This window comes from Bombyx mori, chromosome 8, assembly GCF_030269925.1.
Source record: "Bombyx mori chromosome 8, ASM3026992v2".
In the NCBI taxonomy this organism is placed as follows: domain Eukaryota; kingdom Metazoa; phylum Arthropoda; class Insecta; order Lepidoptera; family Bombycidae; genus Bombyx; species Bombyx mori.
Genome location: NC_085114.1, coordinates 12,726,766 through 12,750,191, shown reverse-complemented (window position 1 = coordinate 12,750,191; position 23,426 = coordinate 12,726,766). Strand labels below are relative to the sequence as shown.

General features: G+C 43.9%; 1 protein-coding gene across 1 annotated transcript in view; it reads left to right on the top strand.

The window, feature by feature from the left end:
* The window catches only part of LOC101746663 (G-protein coupled receptor Mth2), a 29,641-nt gene extending 8,060 nt beyond the window's left edge, over window positions 1–21,581 (top strand). Inside the window, exons 2-8 of the mRNA XM_021348792.3 lie at window positions 164–353; window positions 1,509–1,691; window positions 3,138–3,216; window positions 6,646–6,833; window positions 11,625–11,793; window positions 18,350–18,532; window positions 19,495–21,581. Of these exons, the coding sequence (XP_021204467.2) occupies window positions 164–353; window positions 1,509–1,691; window positions 3,138–3,216; window positions 6,646–6,833; window positions 11,625–11,793; window positions 18,350–18,532; window positions 19,495–19,633 (1,131 nt within the window). The 3' untranslated portion in view covers window positions 19,634–21,581. The remainder of the gene's footprint in view (window positions 1–163; window positions 354–1,508; window positions 1,692–3,137; window positions 3,217–6,645; window positions 6,834–11,624; window positions 11,794–18,349; window positions 18,533–19,494) is intronic.
* The last annotated feature ends 1,845 nt before the right edge of the window (window positions 21,582–23,426 follow it).

Genomic DNA, 23,426 nt, shown 5'->3' with positions numbered 1-23,426 from the left:
ATTCACACCAAGGTTCAAGCTTCCACCATTTGACCTCGAGATGCGCAATTCAAATTATCGAACTTATATTTTTTCCGAATGGATGCTTGAGATTTTTGGCTTTCTCTACATGTAACATTCAAAGAGCTCTCTGAGAAATTGATTTCGATGCCCTTTTTTTCAGACAGGTGTGCTCTACCTAGAGAAATCAAACTTTTACTTACGATGGACACCAAGGAACACTTCTAGATACTGCGTTGACTACAGAAAAGTGAAAAGCAAAAACGCCTCTGTGGCCTGGGAGGCACAATATCGTTTCTTTACTGTTATGGATCCTGTAGCTCAACCCGAAACCCAAACACTTTACAGAACTGGTAAGTACCAAAATGCTATGCTGTAGCATCTTGCGGGCTCTTTTCATAATTAGTTTTTGCCAGTGATATTCAATGAAAAAATCGTGTTAAGAACCCTTCCTTGCTTATTATTTTTGAGAGTTGTGGATATATGACATTCTCAAAGAAGTTTAAGCCCTCATCGATGCATCCAAATAATCCAATGCTGAAAATAGAGTACACGTCGCTTGAGTCCAACAACTATCTGGGGTCTAGCTTTATGAACTTCTAGGTGACATTTCTCTATTTACCGGGACTTATCGCCATAAAACCAACGGATAGAAAAGTCCTGGACGTGACGATTTTTTTTGCTTGAAATTACAAACGGGTATAGTGATTGGTGTGATACAATATAATATAACCTCATGTTCATAAGCCGATTTATGTTTCGTAGCAAAAGCTGAATTTCTTTGGACTCCAGAATTTTTTTGGAGTTTACTCCTTTAGAATCGATTTACATATATAGGCCCGGGGTATGAAAATTATGGGGACCAAAATCGTACTAGCATGTCACACGAAATGCGTTATGCGCCTGATTGCGCATGTCACACGAAATGCGTTATCGCAGGTGACGCCGGGCTGCTGCGCCGGCAGTCCGCCACAAAGCCTCGTACTGATCGCGCGTTTCTCTCATTATTGTATTTTCATATATTTGTTAGTCGTTTGTTTTGTGTCTCGTTAATTTGTTAATAATCTGTAGTGTATCGTGTTGTCGTAATATAGAACTATTTCTCGTATTGTTTCGTTTAATTTTTTATATCCAGTAAACTCCAGTCGTGCGTCGGAGCGGACACACACACTTTTTTTTTATTGCCCTTGTAGGCAGACGAGCACACAGCTCACCTGATGGTGAGTGGTTACCGTCGCTCACGGGCTTCAGCAATGTCAGAGACAGAGCCAAGCCGCTGCCTACCGTTAAGTACTCTCCACAAGCCTCGTTTGAAGAAGGACATGTCATAGCGCATAGAGATCTCCTAACAACAGATATTCCGTAACATATATTGAGAATTAAAAAATCTGATGTTTAATTCTGATATTTAATTTATTATAAATTTATGAAAAGCCTAAATAATATTGTAGTGCGTTCGATTCCTGAAAATCTTAATAAATATTAAAATATTTTTAAACTGTTTTCAGCGCTGATGATTTCAAGTTTGTTTCTTTTAATTGTGCTTTTGGTCTACGCGATACTACCAGAGCTCAGGAACTTGGGTGGTTTGATTCTGATGGCATATGTAGGGAGTCTATTGTGCGCTTTCTTTTTGCTGTCTATCATACTGCTCGATATCAACTACAAAACAAACACTTGCATTGGAAGTAGTAAGTAAAAGCTATAAAAACTTATATTCAAATAGTACTTAATTGGCATTTTGCATAGTTACTTTTGATTGATTTCCCGCGTGCCATTATTAAATTTTAGTATTAACTATTTCAAGAGAGCTATGGATTTTCAGTGGTGTTCATCATTACGCTGCCCCGCGAACCGTATCAAACTATTTATATAAAAATTAATACGTTATACTTCATACTCCATAAATTTTTGATTTTACTGGTGGTAGGACCTCTTGTGAGTCCGCACTGGTAGGTACCACCACCCCGCCTATTTCTGCCGTGAAGCAGTAATGCGTTTCGGTTTGAAAGGTGAGGTAGCCGCTGTAACTATACTAAGACCTTAGAGCTTATATCTCAAGGTGGGTGGCGCATTTATGTTGTAGATGTCTATGGGCTCCAGTAACCACTTAACACCAGGTCGGCTGTGAGCTCGTCCACCCATCTAAGCAATAAAAATAAATAAAAAACGTACCTAAGGCTACAGACTTGGCCTTTGAGCTGAATCCAATAGAGGCAAAAATTATTAGCTTAAGAGTTTGGTTTATCGCTGTCATTTTGTGTGCGTACCTGATAAACACAGGGGAACATTCAACATCGAATCTGGAACGAATAATGCACAATTTTTACATTTAAATCTCTCTAACACAATCTCTGTCTCAAGAAAGCAAACTTAAGCTTAAGCTAAACAACTAAGCTATTTACTTAGTAATAGCAGTCGTTTATTCGCCAAATATTGATAGATTACTAGAGAATGATTAAACACTTGCTCAACAATAAGTTTGAAGGAAGAATTGACGCAAATAAAAACGACTCTGGGCAGTAATTATTTCGCTTCCTCTAATGTTATATAGTAGGAGATCCCCTAAACGAGAACAGAAAGATGTCCTCGAACAGGAGATGGCGGGACATCGTAAGATGCTTCAAATCTACCTCCAATACTACATGACGAACACGATCACTCCGCCAAGAGTGATCGTTTTCGTCATCTACCGTCGCCCATGGACTTCAGCAATGCCAGGGACAGAGCCAAGCCGCTGCCTACCGCTTAATACTCTCCACAAGCCTCGTTTGAAGAAGGACATGTCATAGCGCTCGGGAAACACCGTGGAGGGGAGCTCATTCCATAGCCGGATGGTACGTGGCAAGAAAATCCTCTGGAATCGCACTGTGGATGACCGCAGTGGCTCCAGGTAGCATGGATGAGCTCTACTCCGATGGCGGGCGGTGCGATGGTAAAAACGAGATGACGGTATCATCCCGAACGATTCCTCAGAGCGCTCCCCACATAATAATTGTAGCCACATAATATGTCGGTCAGTGGCACAGTGAAGTGCGTGGCTCAGTTTCATGACCAGATACTCAGACACTTAGTCACTCCATCTTTCTCGGCTCCGATCTCTGGATCGTTTTCCATATATTCAAAAATTGTTTCAGCTATGGTGATATACTACAGTCTTATAGCAAGTTTTTGTTGGATGAACATCATGTCATACGACATTTGGTGGACATTTAGGTGAGATCAATACATATTTTAGTAGTATTATTATATTCGTACTATAACGAAGTGTAAAATGCTATTTGGTTTAAACGACATTTTGGAACGAAGTTCCTTATCGCGCGTTGTGAAAGGGGGCTAGACGGAAAAAATTCTTACGAAAAGTTGTCACGACACTTTTTAGATCCGTCATTCTGACCAATCAACGTGTAGGCGCTTATCGCGTGACATTGCTCGTATCCGATTGGTCCGCGTAATGAGTACAGTTTCTCGAGATAGCGTTTCAACAATAGTAATTTAGTTCATAGTATTGTTTTTTTCTTCTTCATAATGCCGTAATTTATTATTATAACTTAAAAAAAATTACAATTCCTTCACTAATTAATCGAAAGGAACTTCGTTCCATCCGGGTGTCCCTTGACACCTCTGAAGTTTTTTTTTAACTCTATAGGAGAGCCATTTAAAGTTTAAATTTGGAAAACATATCTATACTATCTATACTAATATTATAAAGATATAATTAATGTTATAAATAGGAAAGATTTGTTTGTTTGTTTGTATTGAATAGGCTCTGAAACTACTGAACCGATTTGAAAAATTCTTTCAGTGTTTGGAAGCCACACTATTCCCGAGTGATATAAGCTATAATATTTTTTGTAAAAAATTTGGGATCCTTACTAAAACTCCAATAATGTAACCCAAGGTGTAAAAAAATTACCTAAAATATAAAACTATTGATGATAGAATAAAATAATGTACTACGACTTTGTAGAACACATTATTATTTACAAAAAGTGTCGCGACAACGTCAAATATCGTTAAAATTTTTGTTAAAGACCCGAGCGGAGCCGGAGCGGTCCGCTAGTAATAATGTTATAAAGAGAAAAGATTTGTTTGTTTGTTTGTATTGAATAGGCTCCGAAACTACTGAACCGATTTGAAAAATTCTTTCACTGTTTGGAAGCTACACTATTCCAGAGTGACATAGGCCATAATCTTTATTGAAAAAAATTTGGGATCCTTACTAAAACTCCAATAATGTAACCCAAGGTGTAAAAAAATTACCTAAAATATTCTTTACATCGCGTGCCCTGCGAAAACGATTGATGATAGAATAAAATAATGTACTACGACTTTGTAGAACACATTATTATTTACAAAAAGTGTTGCGACAGCATATATCTAACTATTGCAGTTGTGCTGCAATAAGTGTTCTTTTATTTAAAACAAATAAAACAACGTCAAATATCGTTGAAATTTTTGTTAAAGACCCGAGCGGAGCCGGAGCGGGCCGCTTGTCATAAAATAAAACCTCTTCGGGTATTTGAATAGGGTAAACAATAGTAAACATAATTGAAGTTCATTCAAAACAAAGTAGGTACAATTTATTTATTATTATTATTATTTTGTTTAAATACATATTGTTTATTACGTTTTGCGATTTGTATCAAATTAATATATCTACTAAACAATTGCACAGCATCTTTACAGTCTATGTTTAAATTAAAATAAATAAGTAATTCGTTTCTAATCAAATTGTCTCGCCATTTGTTTATTCATCACAGAAAAAAACTCTCTTTGGGAATACTAATGTCGCGGGAATAGATAATAAAAATGAAATGACTTTTTATACAAGTTCAAAAAATGATCATTGCTCGTATTAAACATTGTTGCCATTTTTGTGCAGTTGACAGTTCAGTAAAATCCCTAGACGTACATAACTCATTTATAAAATTGGTTTAATAAAGAAATTTCTCGATATAGATCATATATATCTGCATTAAGTTTTTGCAGATTTAAATTTTCAATAATCTTAAGAAATATTTCTTAAAAAACGAGTGCTTAGGTCATGTGGCGTTGGCGATTGGCGACGTTGAATGAGCAACCGATGTATTTCGCTTAGTGAAAAAATATATATGACTATACTTTTCAAAATCCCAAAGAAATCAAATCATGCCAAATAAAGTCAATAAAGTACAATTACCTGAAATAACGTACAATACTTTATTATTAAGTACGGGTTGCAACCCTAATCTCAACGGCTGCCCCGCCCTTGAAACCAAAATGCATTATCGCTTTGCGACAGAATAAACAGCACGGTGGTATCTACTCGTGCGGTTTTACAATAAGTCCTTCGGCCAGTAATTTATGCAAATTAAATTTTTTGGCGGTTTGACTTTTATTACACGATATTATTGCTGCATCGTTATAGGTTATTCGCGACAATGTGCTAAGTGCGTAGCTATAACATAGAAAAATTGGTCTCTGGTACCTATCTGCCTGCGAGATTTAAAAACATTACAATGGCTTCGCTTGAGCCGAGTAGATGTCTTATATCTTTGAGGCTAAAACTTCAAAACATCAGATTACAAACAAAGTAACTGGTGCTTTGGTTTTGGTCAACCGTTCTCGTATTATTAATGATGTAGGTCAACTTGATAATATATTAAATTTTATACTAATAGTTGGTTTGTATTTGTACACAATAATAACATCCTTTTATGTTCATGCTATAATATTAAAGCCATAAATAATTTCCTCTTGCGTGACCACAACCGAACATGTAAATATAATAATATTACGAACGATCACGATAAATAATAAAATACTAACTAATTGAATTCCAATTAAAAATAAATCCCCTCCTCCCCGAATCGTGTTCCTCATGTCTGAGGGTCGTGACCACCATCACCCATGAGCTTCAATCTTAAGATGTTTTTCCACTTTCCCCTGTCCACGGCGTCATGCAGCGCGCTGTACACTGTACTGTCCAAAGCGGTGCGGATCTGATCGGACCAACGAGTCGGGTTGCGGCCTCTGGATCTGTTGCCTTCAACTTTCCCTGTGATCATAAGTTTTTCATAAAAATAAATAGCTAAAAATAAAAAAAAATGCCTAAATACAAATGTGGTGTTCTTGCGAATTGCGCAGACGATGAAAGTCAATAGTAGTCAATCCCGTATTTTTATTTATTTATTGTATATTTTATTACACGAAAATTACAATGTATAATATAATACCACTGGGGTCCACTTATCATGAATACAAATCAAAAAAGCTGCCACATTCATACAACATCTTTCTACGTAATAATAATAACCGGGGTCATGTCATCTGGAAAACAGATTTTACCACTCCATAGTAGCAGCGTCAGATGGAGAAGTATCAGTGATTACTGGCGGTAGGACCTCTTGTGAGTCCGCACGGGTAGATACCACCACCCTGCCTATTTCTTCCGTGAAACAGTAATGCGTTTCCGTTTGAAGGGTGGGGCAACCGTTGTAACTATACTGAGACCTTAGAACTTGTATATCAAGGTGTGTGGCGCATTTACGTTGTAGATGTCTTTGAGCTCCATTAATCACTTAACACCAGGTGGGCTGTGAGCTCGTTCACCCATCTGCAATAAAAACAATAAAAAATCCATTTCTTTCTTTGTAATTCCAGAGGATACGCTAAAGCAAGATCGATTCACCGTCGCGGTGAAATCTTCAAATTTCAAATGTACTGCTTGTATGGTTTTGGAGTACCTCTAGTCCTGACCATACTACTCGCTGTCATGCATTTCGTTGACTTTAGCGACCAGCCCTGGATAATCAAGCCACAGTTGGTACGCTACGGTTGCTTCATGGGAGGTTAGTATACACATTTTAATTTTGTGGTATATAATAGAATTGGTGGCCCTCGATAAGAAGTCGATCGTTATAGGTGACATATTTTAAACAAATATTTACCTAGGAAAACTTATACCAAAGTGATTTCGAGTTTTTTCATTGGATAAACCCATCCACATCAACTGGTTTTAAAGTTTAAAAACGTAAACATTACATAGTTAAAATTATATATGACGGAGGAGAAACGCTGAAGGAATGTTTTTAAAAAGGGTGACGTCAGCACTAGTGACGTCACGGTTATTACTTTCTTGATGGTGACTCATATTTGGGTTACTAAAAGAAAACTTCACGAGAACTGCGTATATTGCACGAGAAGCATAACAACGTTACAGAGAGATCCGTACTGTACTACGGCTCGGACACGAATGAATCAACGCTAGACAGCACGGCCGTATTTATAGGACTTCGTACACGTCAGCGTGTTTACAAGTATTAAACACGTGAGCGTGTTTACAAGATTTTAAAGTATTGAAATTACAATAAAAGGGACTGTTTAACATCAATTTCTTATCACAGAGTAATTAGTTGATGATCAGTAGGTAAATAGTCATATTTGCGCCGACACGGCCATACTGACAGGCGGTGCGTGCTCTGCACCGGCCTCGTTGATTTTCGTAGGTTTTTCTTTGATTCTCATTGACCTGCAGAAATAAAAAGTTTCTCTGAGTAGCGCATCTGTTATACTTGCGTTACTTGTAACTATGTAGGTTTGAGACTTATTAATGCGATTTGATTGTAGGGTTCTCGGAGGGTATAGTAGGGTTCTCGGAGGGTATAGTAGGGTTCTCGTAGAGTTCTCGGCGGTTCTCGTAGAGTTCTCGGCGGTTCTCGTAGAGTTCTCGGCGGTTCTCGTAGAGTTCTCGGCGGTTCTCGTAGATTTATTTAAGGTGTTCGGATAAGGATGTTGTGTAGTGTGATGTTGTGGCGTACACTGTGGTACTTATGTAGTGGGCGTACACTGTGGTACTTATGTAGTGGGCGTACACTGTGGTACTTATGTAGTGGGCGTACACTGTGGTACTTATGTAGTGGGCGTACACTGTGGTACTTATGTAGTGGGCGTACACTGTGGTACTTATGTAGTGGGCGTACACTGTGGTACTTATGTAGTGGGCGTACACTGTGGTACTTATGTAGTGGGCGTACACTGTGGTACTTATGTAGTGGGCGTACACTGTGGTACTTATGTAGTGGGCGTACACTGTGGTACTTATGTAGTGGGCGTACACTGTGGTACTTATGTAGTGGGCGTACACTGTGGTACTTATGTAGTGGGCGTACACTGTGGTACTTATGTAGTGGGCGTACACTGTGGTACTTATGTAGTGGGCGTACACTGTGGTACTTATGTAGTGGGCGTACACTGTGGTACTTATGTAGTGGGCGTACACTGTGGTACTTATGTAGTGGGCGTACACTGTGGTACTTATGTAGTGGGCGTACACTGTGGTACTTATGTGGTGGAATTTTAGTAATCAAAAATAAAAACTTATCTTTGAGTGTTGATTTTGTTGCTCGACCATGCTGATTTGTGAAGTAGATGTATAGGCTCATCGGCTGATGCTGGAGGGTAGTCTTCTTCCACCGATATGGTTAAATGGTCTCCAGGTTGTTGTTGAGCGGAGGCGGCATGTGATCCCACTTCTGATGACGGAGGAGAAACGCTGAAGGAATGTTTTTAAAAAGTGTGACGTCAGCACTAGTGACGTCACGGTTATTACTTTCTTGATGGTGACTCATATTTGGGTTACTAAAAGAAAACTTCACGAGAACTGCGTATATTGCACGAGAAGCATAACAACGTTACAGAGAGATCCGTACTGTACTACGGCTCGGACACGAATGAATCAACGCTTTTTTTTTTTTTTTTTTTTTTTTCCCTACCTATGCTGATAGCCTTGAGAGGCTATTTCAGCTTCATCCTAACGTTAGTAGGTGAGCTCGCGGGGCTCAACCGGAGAGTTGCTAACACTGACCCTAGCAAGAGCAGTGCTTCGCTGAATCTACCACCGGATCGGAAACGCGACCCACTGAGAAGATCCGGCGAGAAACTCAGTGGGCTGTGTCTATGGGTTAGTTCGCTCGTCGAGCCCTTCGTCGCAAGCGACGGGTTCGACGAGGACGGTGACCGGTGCTTGTGGTGCCTAAAAGCACCGTTAATGGATCAGGAGGATCCGTAATGACGTGCTTTGGGCGACGTCGACGGTTTACCATTCGGTCTACTGGGTCGGGTATGTAATTTCCAGCGGCTACGATGAGAGGGTTCTCATGTCGTGCCGCCTTCTCAAAATGGCGCAGCGATGCCGACTGTAGATACTTACTAAAAGAGTCGAGCTCCAGGTCGTCGTGGAGATCCACATTCCTAAGGAACCAAGGCGCTCCGACGGCTATCCTGCAGAATCGTGATTGAATAACCTGAAGGGATTTCAAGTTGGTGCGGGCTGCGTGAGCGAACACTACGCTTGCATACGTCATGACGGGGCGTATACAAGTTTTGTAGAGAGTTACCTTATTACGGAGGGACAGTTTGCTTCGACTACAAAGCATTGGATAGAGTCGTCCTAGAATAAACGCGGCGCGGTCGCGTACCGTTTTTATATGGGGACGGAATGTCATCCCTCTGTCGAGGGTGACGCCTAGATATTTGACCTTCGAGACCCACGGAATGGGCTGGCCAAAGAGAGTGATGGGACTAACGGCGGAGGTGTTTGCGCGCCTACTACGGAGTGGGATGCTCGAAGTGATGTTCGGAGGGCGACCCCTTTTGAAGAGCACCGCTGCGCTTTTCGTGGGGTTGATGTCTATTCGCCCCTTCCGGAACCACTGTCCCAGGGTGGCTACTGCGATCTGGAGTCGCCGATGAAGCAGCGACATCTTCCTACACGAGTAGTAGATAGCCGTGTCATCGGCGAAGAGCGCTAGATGGGTCTCCGGAGACCGGGGTATATCATTGATATACAAACTAAATAATAACGGGGAGAGCGCGGAGCCTTGCGGGACTCCGGCGGTCAGTTGACGGGGACGAGAACGAGTTCCCTCTACTCGATATCGAAACGAACGGTTCGACAAGAAGTCTCGTATGATGAGCACGAGTCTGTCTGGCACCCCCATGTTGTATAGTTTATAAATTAAACCGTTGTGCCAGACTTTGTCGAACGCCTTCGCGATGTCGAAGAAGAGGGCGCCGGTCGGGATTTGTTTACGCCTATTTAGTCCTATCAGAATGTGCTCCGTGAGGCGGTGCACTTGTTGTACGCACGAGTGTTTTGAGCGGAATCCGAACTGTTCGTCTATGAGAATTTTGTTCGCGGTAACAAAATTCCAGAGGCGTTTCCTAAGGAGCCGTTCGTAAATTTTTCCTATCGTCGAGAGGAGACTAATCGGACGGTAACTAGAAGTTTCGTTTGTCGGTTTGCCCGGCTTATGTATACCGATAACGTCCGCTTCTTTCCACACCGCGGGAAAGATGCAGTGCGTCATAGCGGCATTTAAAATTGTAGCCAACATTGCTATCAGTTGGACTGGCAAGAGTTTAAGCGCGCGGTTGTGGATGCCGTCGGAGCCGGGTGCCTTCCTAGGTTGTAGGTTGTGGATCGCGTCTCTAACTTCGTCGGTGGTAATGGGGGGTAACGCGTCCGAGGGCGGCAGGGAAGCTCTGCGCTCGACCTCCCTGTCGACTAACTCGGTGTGTTCGGGGTCCGCGTGTTGAGTGCTGGTGGTGCACTGCTCTTGCAGTGCATCGGCCAGCAGCTCAGCCTTGTCATCGTCATCGAATGCCGGTGGTTGGCCTGAAGGGCGTACGAGGGGAGGCATAGTGGCTATAGTTTCGGATTTGAGAGTCCTAGCTAGTCGCCAGTATGCTTGGTGGGAGGGCGCGAGTTGTTCTAAATAACTATGCCAATTATCGTTACGATCAACGCTAGACAGCACGGCCGTATTTATAGGACTTCGTACACGTCAGCGTGTTTACAAGTATTAAACACGTGAGCGTGTTTACAAGATTTTAAAGTATTGAAATTACAATAAAAGGGACTGTTTAACATCAATTTCTTATCACAGAGTAATTAGTTGATGATCAGTAGGTAAATAGTCATATTTGCGCCGACATATATTATTAAATATTAATATATTAGTTAAAATTAGAATTTATTTTACTGGTTTTACTCTTGGATTATTTCCTTCTCTTCGTTTCTAACACTTTCTAGTTTATTCGGCATTAATTTAACTGCAATAAATGTCGCCACCTAGTTACCTTGAGATATGAGCCCCGCCTTTCAAACCGGTACCCATTACGTACTTCTTCACGGCAGAAATAGGCAGGGTGGTGGTACCTACCCGTGTGGACTCACAAAACGTCCTACCTACCACCAGTAAAAATTATCTCTACGAATCGCGAAATCCGAAGAGAATGCTATATGTATGAATATGAATCTTATACCTTTAAACTTCGATCAATAATACTATTGTTGATCGAAGCCTTTAAACGAGCAATTCTTGTATATATATAATCTGAATCTCTGAAACGGCTCCAACGATTTTCATAACATTTAGTATACAGGGGATTTCGGGGGCGATAAATCGATCTAGCTACGATTTATTTTCAATAATCAACTCTTCCCGACATCTATTGGCGAGTAATAATACTATTTTTCTTAATTGAGGGCAACTAACCGCTTTAAAGACACAACAAGAGGGCGTTATCAAAAAAAGTAAATAAATAAAAGCGAATTTTGCTGTTATTTTCTCGAACAGGTCCCGAGAAAATGTTATACCTCTACGTACCGATGCTGATTCTAATCATGTGCAATTGGATGTTCTTCCTGATGACTGCTTTCAATGTGTGGCGGCTCAGTCGCGGTACGGCTGTCCTGGATTCGGCCGCTGCCGGAAACCCACACGCGCATCGCACTCAGAGACACAGGTAACTACGAGTATTTAGTTCATCGAGAAATTCTCTAGTACAAGCCGCGCCAATAAAGAAACGAATCGAAAATGACGTCTATGTACCTGCACTGACAGATGGTAGGGTCAACAAATAAAAGGAAAGACAGAAAGAAAAAGTTGTTTATTGTAAAAAAATATTTTTACTGGTGGTAGGACCTCTTGTGAGTCCGCGAGGGTACCACCGCCCTGCCTATTTCTGCCGTGAATCAGTAATGCGTTTCGGTTTGATGGGGCAGCTGTACTAACTATACCGAGACCTTCAAACTCATATCTCAAGGTGATCTCATATCATATTCCCAGTTCTTCAGCTACGTCACAGCTACTGATATGCCGATCTTGGTTTTTTTCAAAAATGACATCTATTTTATCCGTAATAGGGTGACCAGAGCGACGTGCAAAACCATTCTCGCTCACGACTCGGTCGTGCGCGGACGTGCTTTCCGATCCGTGGCCCGCTTGCGAGCCGCGTCTCTGAACTCACAGTTGTGCTCGACAGTGTAGTGACCGTGAATACATCGTGCGTACAATTCGGTAGTGCGGACGTGCCGATCCGTTGGTCGCTTGCGATCTGCGTATCGAGGTCCATTTTTGTGCGCTAAAGTTTTGTAACCGCGAACCCACCCTTACCAACTGCCTTTTTCAAGGCAACCAATCGCTACGTTCAGCTTCCTGTGGCACTCACAGGCTAGCGATTTCCTAACCCTTCCCAAAAACAACAGTCTTTTTCAAGACTAGACCCCCGCTCGCGATTCTGCCTGCTGTAGCACTATACAGCCCGAGCGGGTTCCTTTCCTTTTCCCCGCCGATTGCCGTTTTCACGGCATAAGCATTCCCCCCCCCTGCTCCTTGCTGTCCTGCAGCACAGGGGGGTTACAAATCCTATCCGGGGCCTCGCCTTTCGGCGAGTTCAACAAAAGTCCCGGGGCCGCCCCCCCCGGGCAAGAAGACAGCAAGATGAGTGAAGATTGTATCAGTGAAAGTGCTAGTGACATTGTCGGGTTCCTCCGGGATAGGTACCCGTCAATTAGGGCCGAGTACTTAGCGTATAGGGCCTCCCGTGGCAATCCCTCCCCCCCCGCGTCCGTCGCCGCGTATTTCAACCGTGCCTCGGAGGCACGCCGCGCGCCCCCCGCCGCCGCGTTAAGTTCGAGCGCACGTTCCAACGATGCGACTCACGAAGCGCCTAGCGCTACCCCCACCCCCGCGCCCGCGTCGGTTACGTCATCACGCGCTACGTCCGCCGCGACCTCGATCATTTCAAGTTCAGGCTCCGATACCGAATCGGAGATGGATTTCGAATCCGCGTCAAGCCCTCAGCCTGGAACTTCGGATGGGTTCCAAACCGTAACGCGCGGTAAAAAGCGTACTCGCGCCGTGGAGTCCCGGAGCTCCACGACGAAGCAGACAAAATCCGCGACCGCCTCCCGCCCGCAGGTAGTCGTGACACCGGAGTCGGACTCCGCTCGCCGCGTAACCCCGCCGCCGCGTCCCAAGCCCGCGCCCGCTCCTAAAGCAGCTGCCCCGCCCCCGCTGATTCTCCAGGAAAAAACTGCGTGGAACCGCGTTTCCCAGGCCCTTCAGGCAAATAAAATTAATTATACCCATGCGCGTAACGTCGCGCATGGGATTCAGATAAAGGTCGCAACGCCGGGCGACCATAGGGCCCTCTCAGCATACCTCCGAAAGGAGAACATAGGTTTCCACACCTATGCTCTTCAGGAGGACCGCGAGCTCCGCGTAGTGATACGCGGAGTCCCTAAAGAACTCGACATCGACTACATAAAGGAGGATCTGACCGCTCAGGCCCTCCCGATAGTTAGTGTGCACCGGATGCACAGCGGGCGGGGCAAACAGCCCTATAATATGATACTCGTGGCGTTAGAACCCACCCCGGAGGCCAAAAAGAAGATCGCATGTCTCACGACAATTTGCGGCCTATCCGGGATCTCAATCGAAGCCCCCCACAAGCGTGGCACTCCCGGGCAGTGCTACAGATGTCAGCTTTACGGCCACTCGGCTCGTAATTGCCACGCGCGCCCCCGCTGCGTAAAGTGCCTCGGCGACCACGCCACACTAGATTGCTCGCGTGTTAGGGAAACCGCGACCGAACCCCCAAGCTGTGTCCTATGCCTTAAGCAAGGGCACCCCGCGAACTACCGTGGATGTCCTAGGGCTCCGCGCAAGCGTTCAACCCTCCCAGCTCCGCGAACCGTCGGCCCAAAGACTTCGGCACCCTCAGTGCCGAAACCTGCCTTCGTGCAGGCTGCAGTTCCCACGGTTTCAGCGTGGAAAAAGCCGCTGCCGTATACGAAGGCGGGAACACAAACCGCACCCCCGCCCCCGCTCGCGACACGCCCCGCGCCTCAGCCCCTGCTCGCACCTCGCCCCGCGCCCGCGTTCCGTCCCCCGCAACCCTCTGCCGCCAACGACTTCGCGCTCGTGCGCGACTTCGTCACCGCGGTGAACTTCGACCGTCTGCGATCGTTCGCTGACGCTATCCGTAGGTCGACAACCCCCGAACAGCGGCTCGCGGCCGCGTTCGATCACATGGACGTTTATGAGTCCGTGTCGCGTACGTTATAAAATCCTTACCGGTAATCAATGGCGCAAAAAGGTAGAGAAAAACCGTATTCCCTTACGTTAGCATTCTACAATGCTAACGGACTCGCGCGGCAACGCGATCAAATTTTCGAATTCCTCCGCGATAATCTTGTAGATATTCTATTAGTGCAGGAAACCTGTCTGAAGCCCTCGCGTCGCGACCCGAAAGTCGCGAATTACGTCATGGTTAGGAATGACAGACTCACCGCCTCCAAAGGCGGGACTGCCATTTACTATAGGCGGGCCCTGCACGTTGTCCCTCTCGATACTCCCTCGCTCTCACATATCGAGGCGTCAGTGTGCCGTATCTCGCTGACGGGACACCAGCCGATCGTCATCGCATCCGTTTATCTCCCCCCGGACAAGCCCCTTCTGAGCAGTGACATCGAGTCACTGTTCGGCATGGGAGACTCCGTCATCCTGGCAGGCGATTTAAATTGCCACCACACTAGGTGGAACTGCCATCGTACTAACGTTAACGGTAGGCGTCTCGACGCGTTTATAGACGACCTCACCTTTGAAATAGTCGGTCCCCCAACTCCAACATGTTATCCGTATAACATCGCGCTCCGTCCGAGCACTATAGACCTGGCATTGCTTAGGAACGTAACTCTGCGCTTGCGTTCCATCGAAGCAATGTCAGAGCTCGACTCAGACCACCGACCTGTCGTTATGCAGCTCGGTCGCCCCCACAACCCAGTCACTGTTACGAGGACCATGGTGGATTGGAATAAGCTGGGCACGTGCCTAGCCGACACCGCTCCGCCAATCCTCCCTTACGGCCCGGATTCGAATCTATCCCCCGAGGACACCGTCGAATCCATAAACATCATTACCGATCACATATCTTCCGCGATCATTAGATCTTCTAAAGAAGTCGATGTGGAGGACAGCTTCCACCGCATCAGACTGTCCCCCGATCTTAGGAATCTCTTAAGAGTTAGGAACGCGGCAATCCGGGCCTACGATCGTCTTCCCACGCATTCAAACCGGATTCGGATGCGTCGTCTACAACGCGAAGTCCACTCCCGCTTAAGCGACGCGCGTAACGATAATTGGCATAGTTATTTAGAACAACTCGCGCCCTCCCACCAAGCATACTGGCGACTAGCTAGGACTCTCAAATCCGAAACTACCGCTACTATGCCTCCCCTCGTACGCCCTTCAGGCCAACCACCGGCATTCGATGACGATGACAAGGCTGAGCTGCTGGCCGATGCACTGCAAGAGCAGTGCACCACCAGCACTCAACACGCGGACCCCGAACACACCGAGTTAGTCGACAGGGAGGTCGAGCGCAGAGCTTCCCTGCCGCCCTCGGACGCGTTACCCCCCATTACCACGGACGAAGTTAGAGACGCGATCCACAACCTACAACCTAGGAAGGCACCCGGCTCCGACGGCATCCACAACCGCGCGCTTAAACTCTTGCCAGTCCAACTGATAGCAATGTTGGCTACAATTTTAAATGCCGCTATGACGCACTGCATCTTTCCCGCGGTGTGGAAAGAAGCGGACGTTATCGGTATACATAAGCCGGGCAAACCGACAAACGAAACTTCTAGTTACCGTCCGATTAGTCTCCTCTCGACGATAGGAAAAATTTACGAACGGCTCCTTAGGAAACGCCTCTGGGATTTTGTTACCGCGAACAAAATTCTCATAGACGAACAGTTCGGATTCCGCTCAAAACACTCGTGCGTACAACAAGTGCACCGCCTCACGGAGCACATTCTGATAGGACTAAATAGGCGTAAACAAATCCCGACCGGCGCCCTCTTCTTCGACATCGCGAAGGCGTTCGACAAAGTCTGGCACAACGGTTTAATTTATAAACTATACAACATGGGGGTGCCAGACAGACTCGTGCTCATCATACGAGACTTCTTGTCGAACCGTTCGTTTCGATATCGAGTAGAGGGAACTCGTTCTCGTCCCCGTCAACTGACCGCCGGAGTCCCGCAAGGCTCCGCGCTCTCCCCGTTATTATTTAGTTTGTATATCAATGATATACCCCGGTCTCCGGAGACCCATCTAGCGCTCTTCGCCGATGACACGGCTATCTACTACTCGTGTAGGAAGATGTCGCTGCTTCATCGGCGACTCCAGATCGCAGTAGCCACCCTGGGACAGTGGTTCCGGAAGGGGCGAATAGACATCAACCCCACGAAAAGCGCAGCGGTGCTCTTCAAAAGGGGTCGCCCTCCGAACATCACTTCGAGCATCCCACTCCGTAGTAGGCGCGCAAACACCTCCGCCGTTAGTCCCATCACTCTCTTTGGCCAGCCCATTCCGTGGGTCTCGAAGGTCAAATATCTAGGCGTCACCCTCGACAGAGGGATGACATTCCGTCCCCATATAAAAACGGTACGCGACCGCGCCGCGTTTATTCTAGGACGACTCTATCCAATGCTTTGTAGTCGAAGCAAACTGTCCCTCCGTAATAAGGTAACTCTCTACAAAACTTGTATACGCCCCGTCATGACGTATGCAAGCGTAGTGTTCGCTCACGCAGCCCGCACCAACTTGAAATCCCTTCAGGTTATTCAATCACGATTCTGCAGGATAGCCGTCGGAGCGCCTTGGTTCCTTAGGAATGTGGATCTCCACGACGACCTGGAGCTCGACTCTTTTAGTAAGTATCTACAGTCGGCATCGCTGCGCCATTTTGAGAAGGCGGCACGACATGAGAACCCTCTCATCGTAGCCGCTGGAAATTACATACCCGACCCAGTAGACCGAATGGTAAACCGTCGACGTCGCCCAAAGCACGTCATTACGGATCCTCCTGATCCATTAACGGTGCTTTTAGGCACCACAAGCACCGGTCACCGTCCTCGTCGAACCCGTCGCTTGCGACGAAGGGCTCGACGAGCGAACTAACCCATAGACACAGCCCACTGAGTTTCTCGCCGGATCTTCTCAGTGGGTCGCGTTTCCGATCCGGTGGTAGATTCTGCGAAGCACTGCTCTTGCTAGGGTCAGTGTTAGCAACTCTCCGGTTGAGCCCCGCGAGCTCACCTACTAACGTTAGGGTGAAGCTGAAATAGCCTCTCAAGGCTATCAGCATAGGTAGGGAAAAAAAAAAAAAAAAAAAAAAAAAAAAAAAAAAGCGACGTGCATCTTTGACATCAAAGTTTCCGGATTGAAAACGCTTAAACCAAATTTGTGCTACTCTCACAGACACTGCACTAGGTCCATAAACATCGCAAATTTCTTTCGCGGCTTGCGTTGCCTTTTTACCTTTTTTGTAACATAATTTTTAAGTGTATCGAATTTCTTAATTAGACTCATCTTGACAGTACGAAAAATAATTAAAAATCACAACATTTTCCTATTTGAATCTTCTTTAAAATTTAAACTGTTAATGATACCAAAACCAGCCAGATACAAATAGTATAGCCAAAGAGATTTTATTACAAGTTCACTATAATGCGAAAAGAGTTTTTTCCAACCTTAAATCGTAATGAGAAGTACGAAATCGTAGCGATCATAGGTTTTGACTGGGCTTGTTGCGAGTTAAGCCCCTGCTGCTATCCAACCTATGCTGTAATTAATCTCGAGTGACGCGACGATTCGGGTTCAAATAAATCCTAAGTAAAATTTCCGAAAAACACATTTTTCGATTGCAAAATACCACCTTTTTTTTATTGCTTAGATGGGTGAACCAGCTCACAGCCCACCTGGAGTTAAGTGGTTACAGGAGCCCATAGACATCTACAATGTAAATGCGCTACCCACCTTGAGATATAAGCTCTAAGGTGTCAGTATAGTTACAACGGCTACCCCGCCCTTCAAACCGAAACGCATTACTGCTTCACGGCAGAAATAGGCGGGGTGGTGGTACCTACCCGTGCGGACTCACAAGAGGTCCTTCCACCAGTAAAAGATGAATGAGATAATCATAATATTCGTAAGCTATTTTTCCACAGGTTTATGGTGTATTTAAAGTTATCCATTGTGATGGGTATAAACTGGGTATTAGAAGTGGTTAGTTCTCAGCTCCCCGAGCTACAAATCTTCAAAGTTAGCGACCTATACAACGTCATGGTCGGCTTGTTCATATTCCTCATCTTCGTTTTCAAGAAGAAAATACTAAGGAAACTCATGAAAAAGTTAGTATTTTGAAATAAGACTATTGATTTTTAAAGTTTGTTACTAAAAATATTTGAAGGCCTCCGATTTACGCTTCGTTGGTCTGGCTTAATTTTTTTTTATAATAAACTAGCTGACTCGGCAGACTTCGTCGTGCCTCAATCGATAAATAAAAGACCTAAACTTTTGTATAAAATATACAAAAGCAATCCGTCCGACGGGGGACACATCAAAGGAAAAACAAAATTATTTGTTTTTATATAATTTCGAGCATTTTCATATTTATTCACCTTTTAAACCTTCTCTGGACTTCCACGAATAATTCAAGACCAAAATTAGCCAAATCGATCCAGCCGTTCTCAAGTTTTAGCGAAACTAACGAACAACAATTCATTTTTATATATATAGATAACTAATTATTTGTATAACATATAGATAATACACATAAATTAGCTATAGACAAGCAAATCAAGCACTCAACAAACATGTTACCGGGTGTCATGAGTTCTGTCTCATGCGAGGTTTGGACGTTGGTTGTTGAGCGACAGGAGGTTGTAGTCAGTTCGACTCTGACATACCCCGCCCAGTATCCCCGGAAAAGGGCGGAAGCCCGGCGATTTCCTACGTAAAAAAAAAAAAACCGGGTGTCGGCCACTAGTTTAGTTTCTCATTGCTCCTGTAGATGGCAATAATATATTACCTATTTTTAATGAAGGATTTTGTAAATTTTCCGAAAACACAAATTGATAAAATTTAATATCAATTTGTCAATAACAAATAAAGACATGTACATATGATTTTTTTTATTTTCTGTATTTAGTTATACCATAATTAGATGCCTTAACTTTAACAACATAAAGTTTAGGGGCAGCCGCTACAAGATGTCGCTAGTTTTCATACAGAAAAAAAATATTTGTCTTAAAGCATCGCTGTTTCAGGGGCTTTACCTTCGACCACATTAAACCAGTTTTGTACGTTTCAGATTGCCGAACAAGAAGCGTTGGGCTCCGGCGTCGAAGAGCTACGAATCAGACAGCAGCACGTCAGACGGAAGCAGCCAAGAGACTTCCTTGCCTTTGGTTTGTTCAATCCCAAAGGGGCCTATCGAAAAGAGCACTTAAGATACATCTTCAAATAGAAATGAGCCGTGATCTTCGAACTGAACAAAACGCGACATGCGCGAAAATCTTGCCCAATAAAAAAATATGCTCTGAGTGCTATGAGGAGTTTTTTGAGATTTCTGCCGTGAAGCAGTAATGCGTTTCGGTTTGAAGGGTGGGGCAGCCGTTTTAACTATACTTGAGACGTTAGAACTTATATGTCAATGTGGATGGCGCATTTACGTTGTAGATGTCTATGGGCTCCAGTAACCACTTAACACCATGTGTGCTGTGAGCTCGTCCACCCATCTAAGCAATAAAAAAAAAATGATATCATCATCTCGTTTTGTACCATCGCACCGCCCGCCACCGGAGTAGAGTTCATTAGTACTGCAAACTACCTGGGGCCACTGCGTTCATCCACAGCGCGTTTCCGGAGATCTTTTTGCCACGTACCATCCGGCTTTGGAATGAACTCCCATCCACGGTGTTTCCCGACTGCTATGACATGTCCTTCTTCAAACGAGGCTTGTGGAGAGTATTAAACGGCTCGGCTCTACCCCTAGCATTGCTGACGTCCATGGGCGACGGTAACCACTCACCATGAGATGGGCCATATGCTCGTCTGCTTACATAGGCAATAAAAAAAACCAGGAAGATTTTCACATTCAGGAACAAATTTAAAAAATTATCATTTACCAACACAACCCGTAAGATTAACAGGTCATCTTGTTAATACCAAATACTGTAAGATTATTGAAATAGTCCTGTACAGCGTTTATTCTTCATAGGTTATGATAAAATATTTTAGCTTCTTTAGTTTTAGTTAGATTTTAGTTACTTTAGATTTAATTTAAAACATCTGTACTTGTACTATTTTGATCATAGAGTTTTCGATTTCAAAGTGTACTTTGAAAGTAAAAAAAAAATAGATACAAAAAGGGCGTCACCCCTTACTTGATATTAAACCTAAAAAGTGGATACCTCTATTGTATTGTTGTATTTTAAATAAGCTTTATCTATATATTAATACGTGAAGCAAAATCTGTGTACAACTTTTTACGAAAACCGCGCGCACGGAGGAGTATGAAGTTTTCAACACTTTATATATACTAGTGGTCCTCTGGTAGTCGAAATTCGACTATAACTAATGGAAATTATAAGTTTGTACACAATTAGTATTCAATTGTCAAAGACTATTAAATACTCCTTTAATCACAGATTTCGTCAAAACTACACTTTAGACAATTATTAATAAAGAAAAAACAATATTTAATCTATTCTCCATTTGACAGACTATAACTGACAGACTGCAAAGAAAAGTTTGACAATAAACCATGATTTAATGTATTTTTTAGGCATAATTTAAAAAAATATATTAACATTCTGCACTCCTTCTCTATATTCTCTATAAGTGTGGGAAATTTCATACTCCTCAGTCCGCGCAATTTTCCTAAAAAAGGATACAAAGTTTTTCCTTCAAGTATTAATATATAGATAATGTGTTATTATCGCATGGGCATTCATTTTTCGATGTCTATGTGTTTCGCCTATCTACCCAAAAATCCTTATTAGACAGTTATTAAAAATGTACATACCATAATTCTTTAACGTAGTAAGTGATTTTTCCTAAAGTTATTGTAAGGGCGCCTAATAATATACTTTGTCAAAGTAGCTTAAGTATGAAGTGTTTGTGTATATACATTAATTCTTCATCATCATTATCCTGCTCTTCTCCCAGTTACCTGGGGTCGACGCAACATGTTTTCTCCTTCCATACTCTTCTATCATATACCATTTCTTCGCTCACTCCCCTCTTACCCATAACGTCTTTCACGCAATCCATCCATTTCTTCTTAGGTCTACCTCTTCCTCTATATCCTTCCACATTCATAGTTAACATATTCTTACCGACCTCTTATAACCTGTGTATATACATTAATTAAAAACAGTAAATCGTTTAAATATTGTGTTTTTTTTATTAATTTTAAAACTAACAGCCTTTGACAGGTTTGACAGTTAAAATATCCTCTACCTCCCTCCTTTCACAGACTCGGTGGTGCATTGTCCTGCACGTTTATTTTCAGTATACGTCATAACGAATGAATAGTGGCACATTTGTGCTTAGTGAGAGTTTTTTAACGTTCTGGATAGCTTATAAGCTAGCTCGTATTTGTATGGAATGGGATCGTTTGCCTACGTTTGCCGTTAAGGGCGCTGCTTACAAATTTAGGTTAACTTTTACTTGCCGTTAGGGGCGCTGTTCCAACTGCAAACAAATTTAGGTTAACTTTTACGCTATCGAGAACGTTAAAAAACTTACACTAAGCACAATTGTACATAGAATAATACCCAATATGTCGTTAGTACTGCAAACTACCTGGAGCCACTGCGGTCATCCACAGTGCGTTTCCAGAGATCTTTTTTGCCACGTACCATCCGGCTATGGAATGAGCTCCCCTCCTCGATGTTTCCCGAGCGCTATGACATGTCCTTCTTCAAAGGAGGCTTGTGGAGAGTATTAAGCGGTAGGCAGCGGCTTGGCTCTGCCCCTGGCATTGCTGAAGTCCATGGGCGACGGTAACCACTCACCGGTAATCAGGTGGGCCGTATGCTCGTCTGCCTACAAGGGCAATAAAAAAAAATCGTACACCGCTTAAGCGTTTAAACGAATACTTAAAGGACTTGTCAAGCAAATCGAATGAACTTTAACGTTGGAGTGGCGCATAATATATGTCTGTCTCGTTTACACGTCCCTTTTTACTCGGATGAAAATCTACCGTATGAATACCCGGGTGAACACACAAGCAGTGTGCTTAGTGCTTTAAATTTAAACGTAGCAACGAGCTTTCACGGATATCTGCGACGGTGAAGGAATAAATTAATTTAGTTAGTACTTTTACGGTTTGTCTAATAGTAATCAATTTTTTTTTATTGCCCTTGTAGGCAGTCGAGCTCACGGCCCACCTGATGGTGAGTGGTTACCGTCGCCCATGGACTTCAGCAATGCCAGGGGCAGAGCCAAGCCATGGGCTCCAGTAACCACTTAACACCAGGTGGGCTGTGAGCTCGTCCAACCATCTAAGCAATAAAAAAAAAAAAAAAAAAAAACCAATGTTATTCCTTCACCGTGGAAGTCAATCGTGAACATTTGTTGACTACGTACTTCATTGGAAAAATTGGTACCCGCCGGGGATTCGAACACCGATGCATCGCTCAATACGAATGCACCGAACGTCTTTGTACTTTAGGCCACGACGACTTCAACCTCACGTTCAAAGTGGACCGTAGAATGCATCATGACTTCTAAGAACTGCGATATTATAAGCGGGCTATTTAATAGTACGTGAAGCGGAGTTTGTCTGTTGAATCTGATTAATAAAAATATATAATTTGAATGGACTAATCCAACTTTGTGCCTCTTAAAGTAATTCTTAGATGCAACTAGAACAACCAAGAGCTCTTACACTTCGATAAAGCGGCACGACACGAGAACCTTCTCATCATGGCCGCCGGTAACTACATTCCCGATCCTACGGAAAGAATGGAAAGCAGTCGACGTCGCCCAAAACACGTCATCTCGGATCCTCCCGATCCATAAACGGTGCTTTTTAGGTACCTCAAGCACTGGTCACCGTTCTTGTCGAACCCGTCGCTTGCGACGAAGGGCTCGACGAGTAAATTAACCCTCAGACACAGCCCACTGAGTTTCTCGCCGGATCTTCTCAGTGGGTCGCGTTTCCGATCCGGTGGTAGATTCTGCGAAGCACGGCTCTTGCTAGGGTCCGTGTTAGCAACGTCGTCAGGTTTGAGC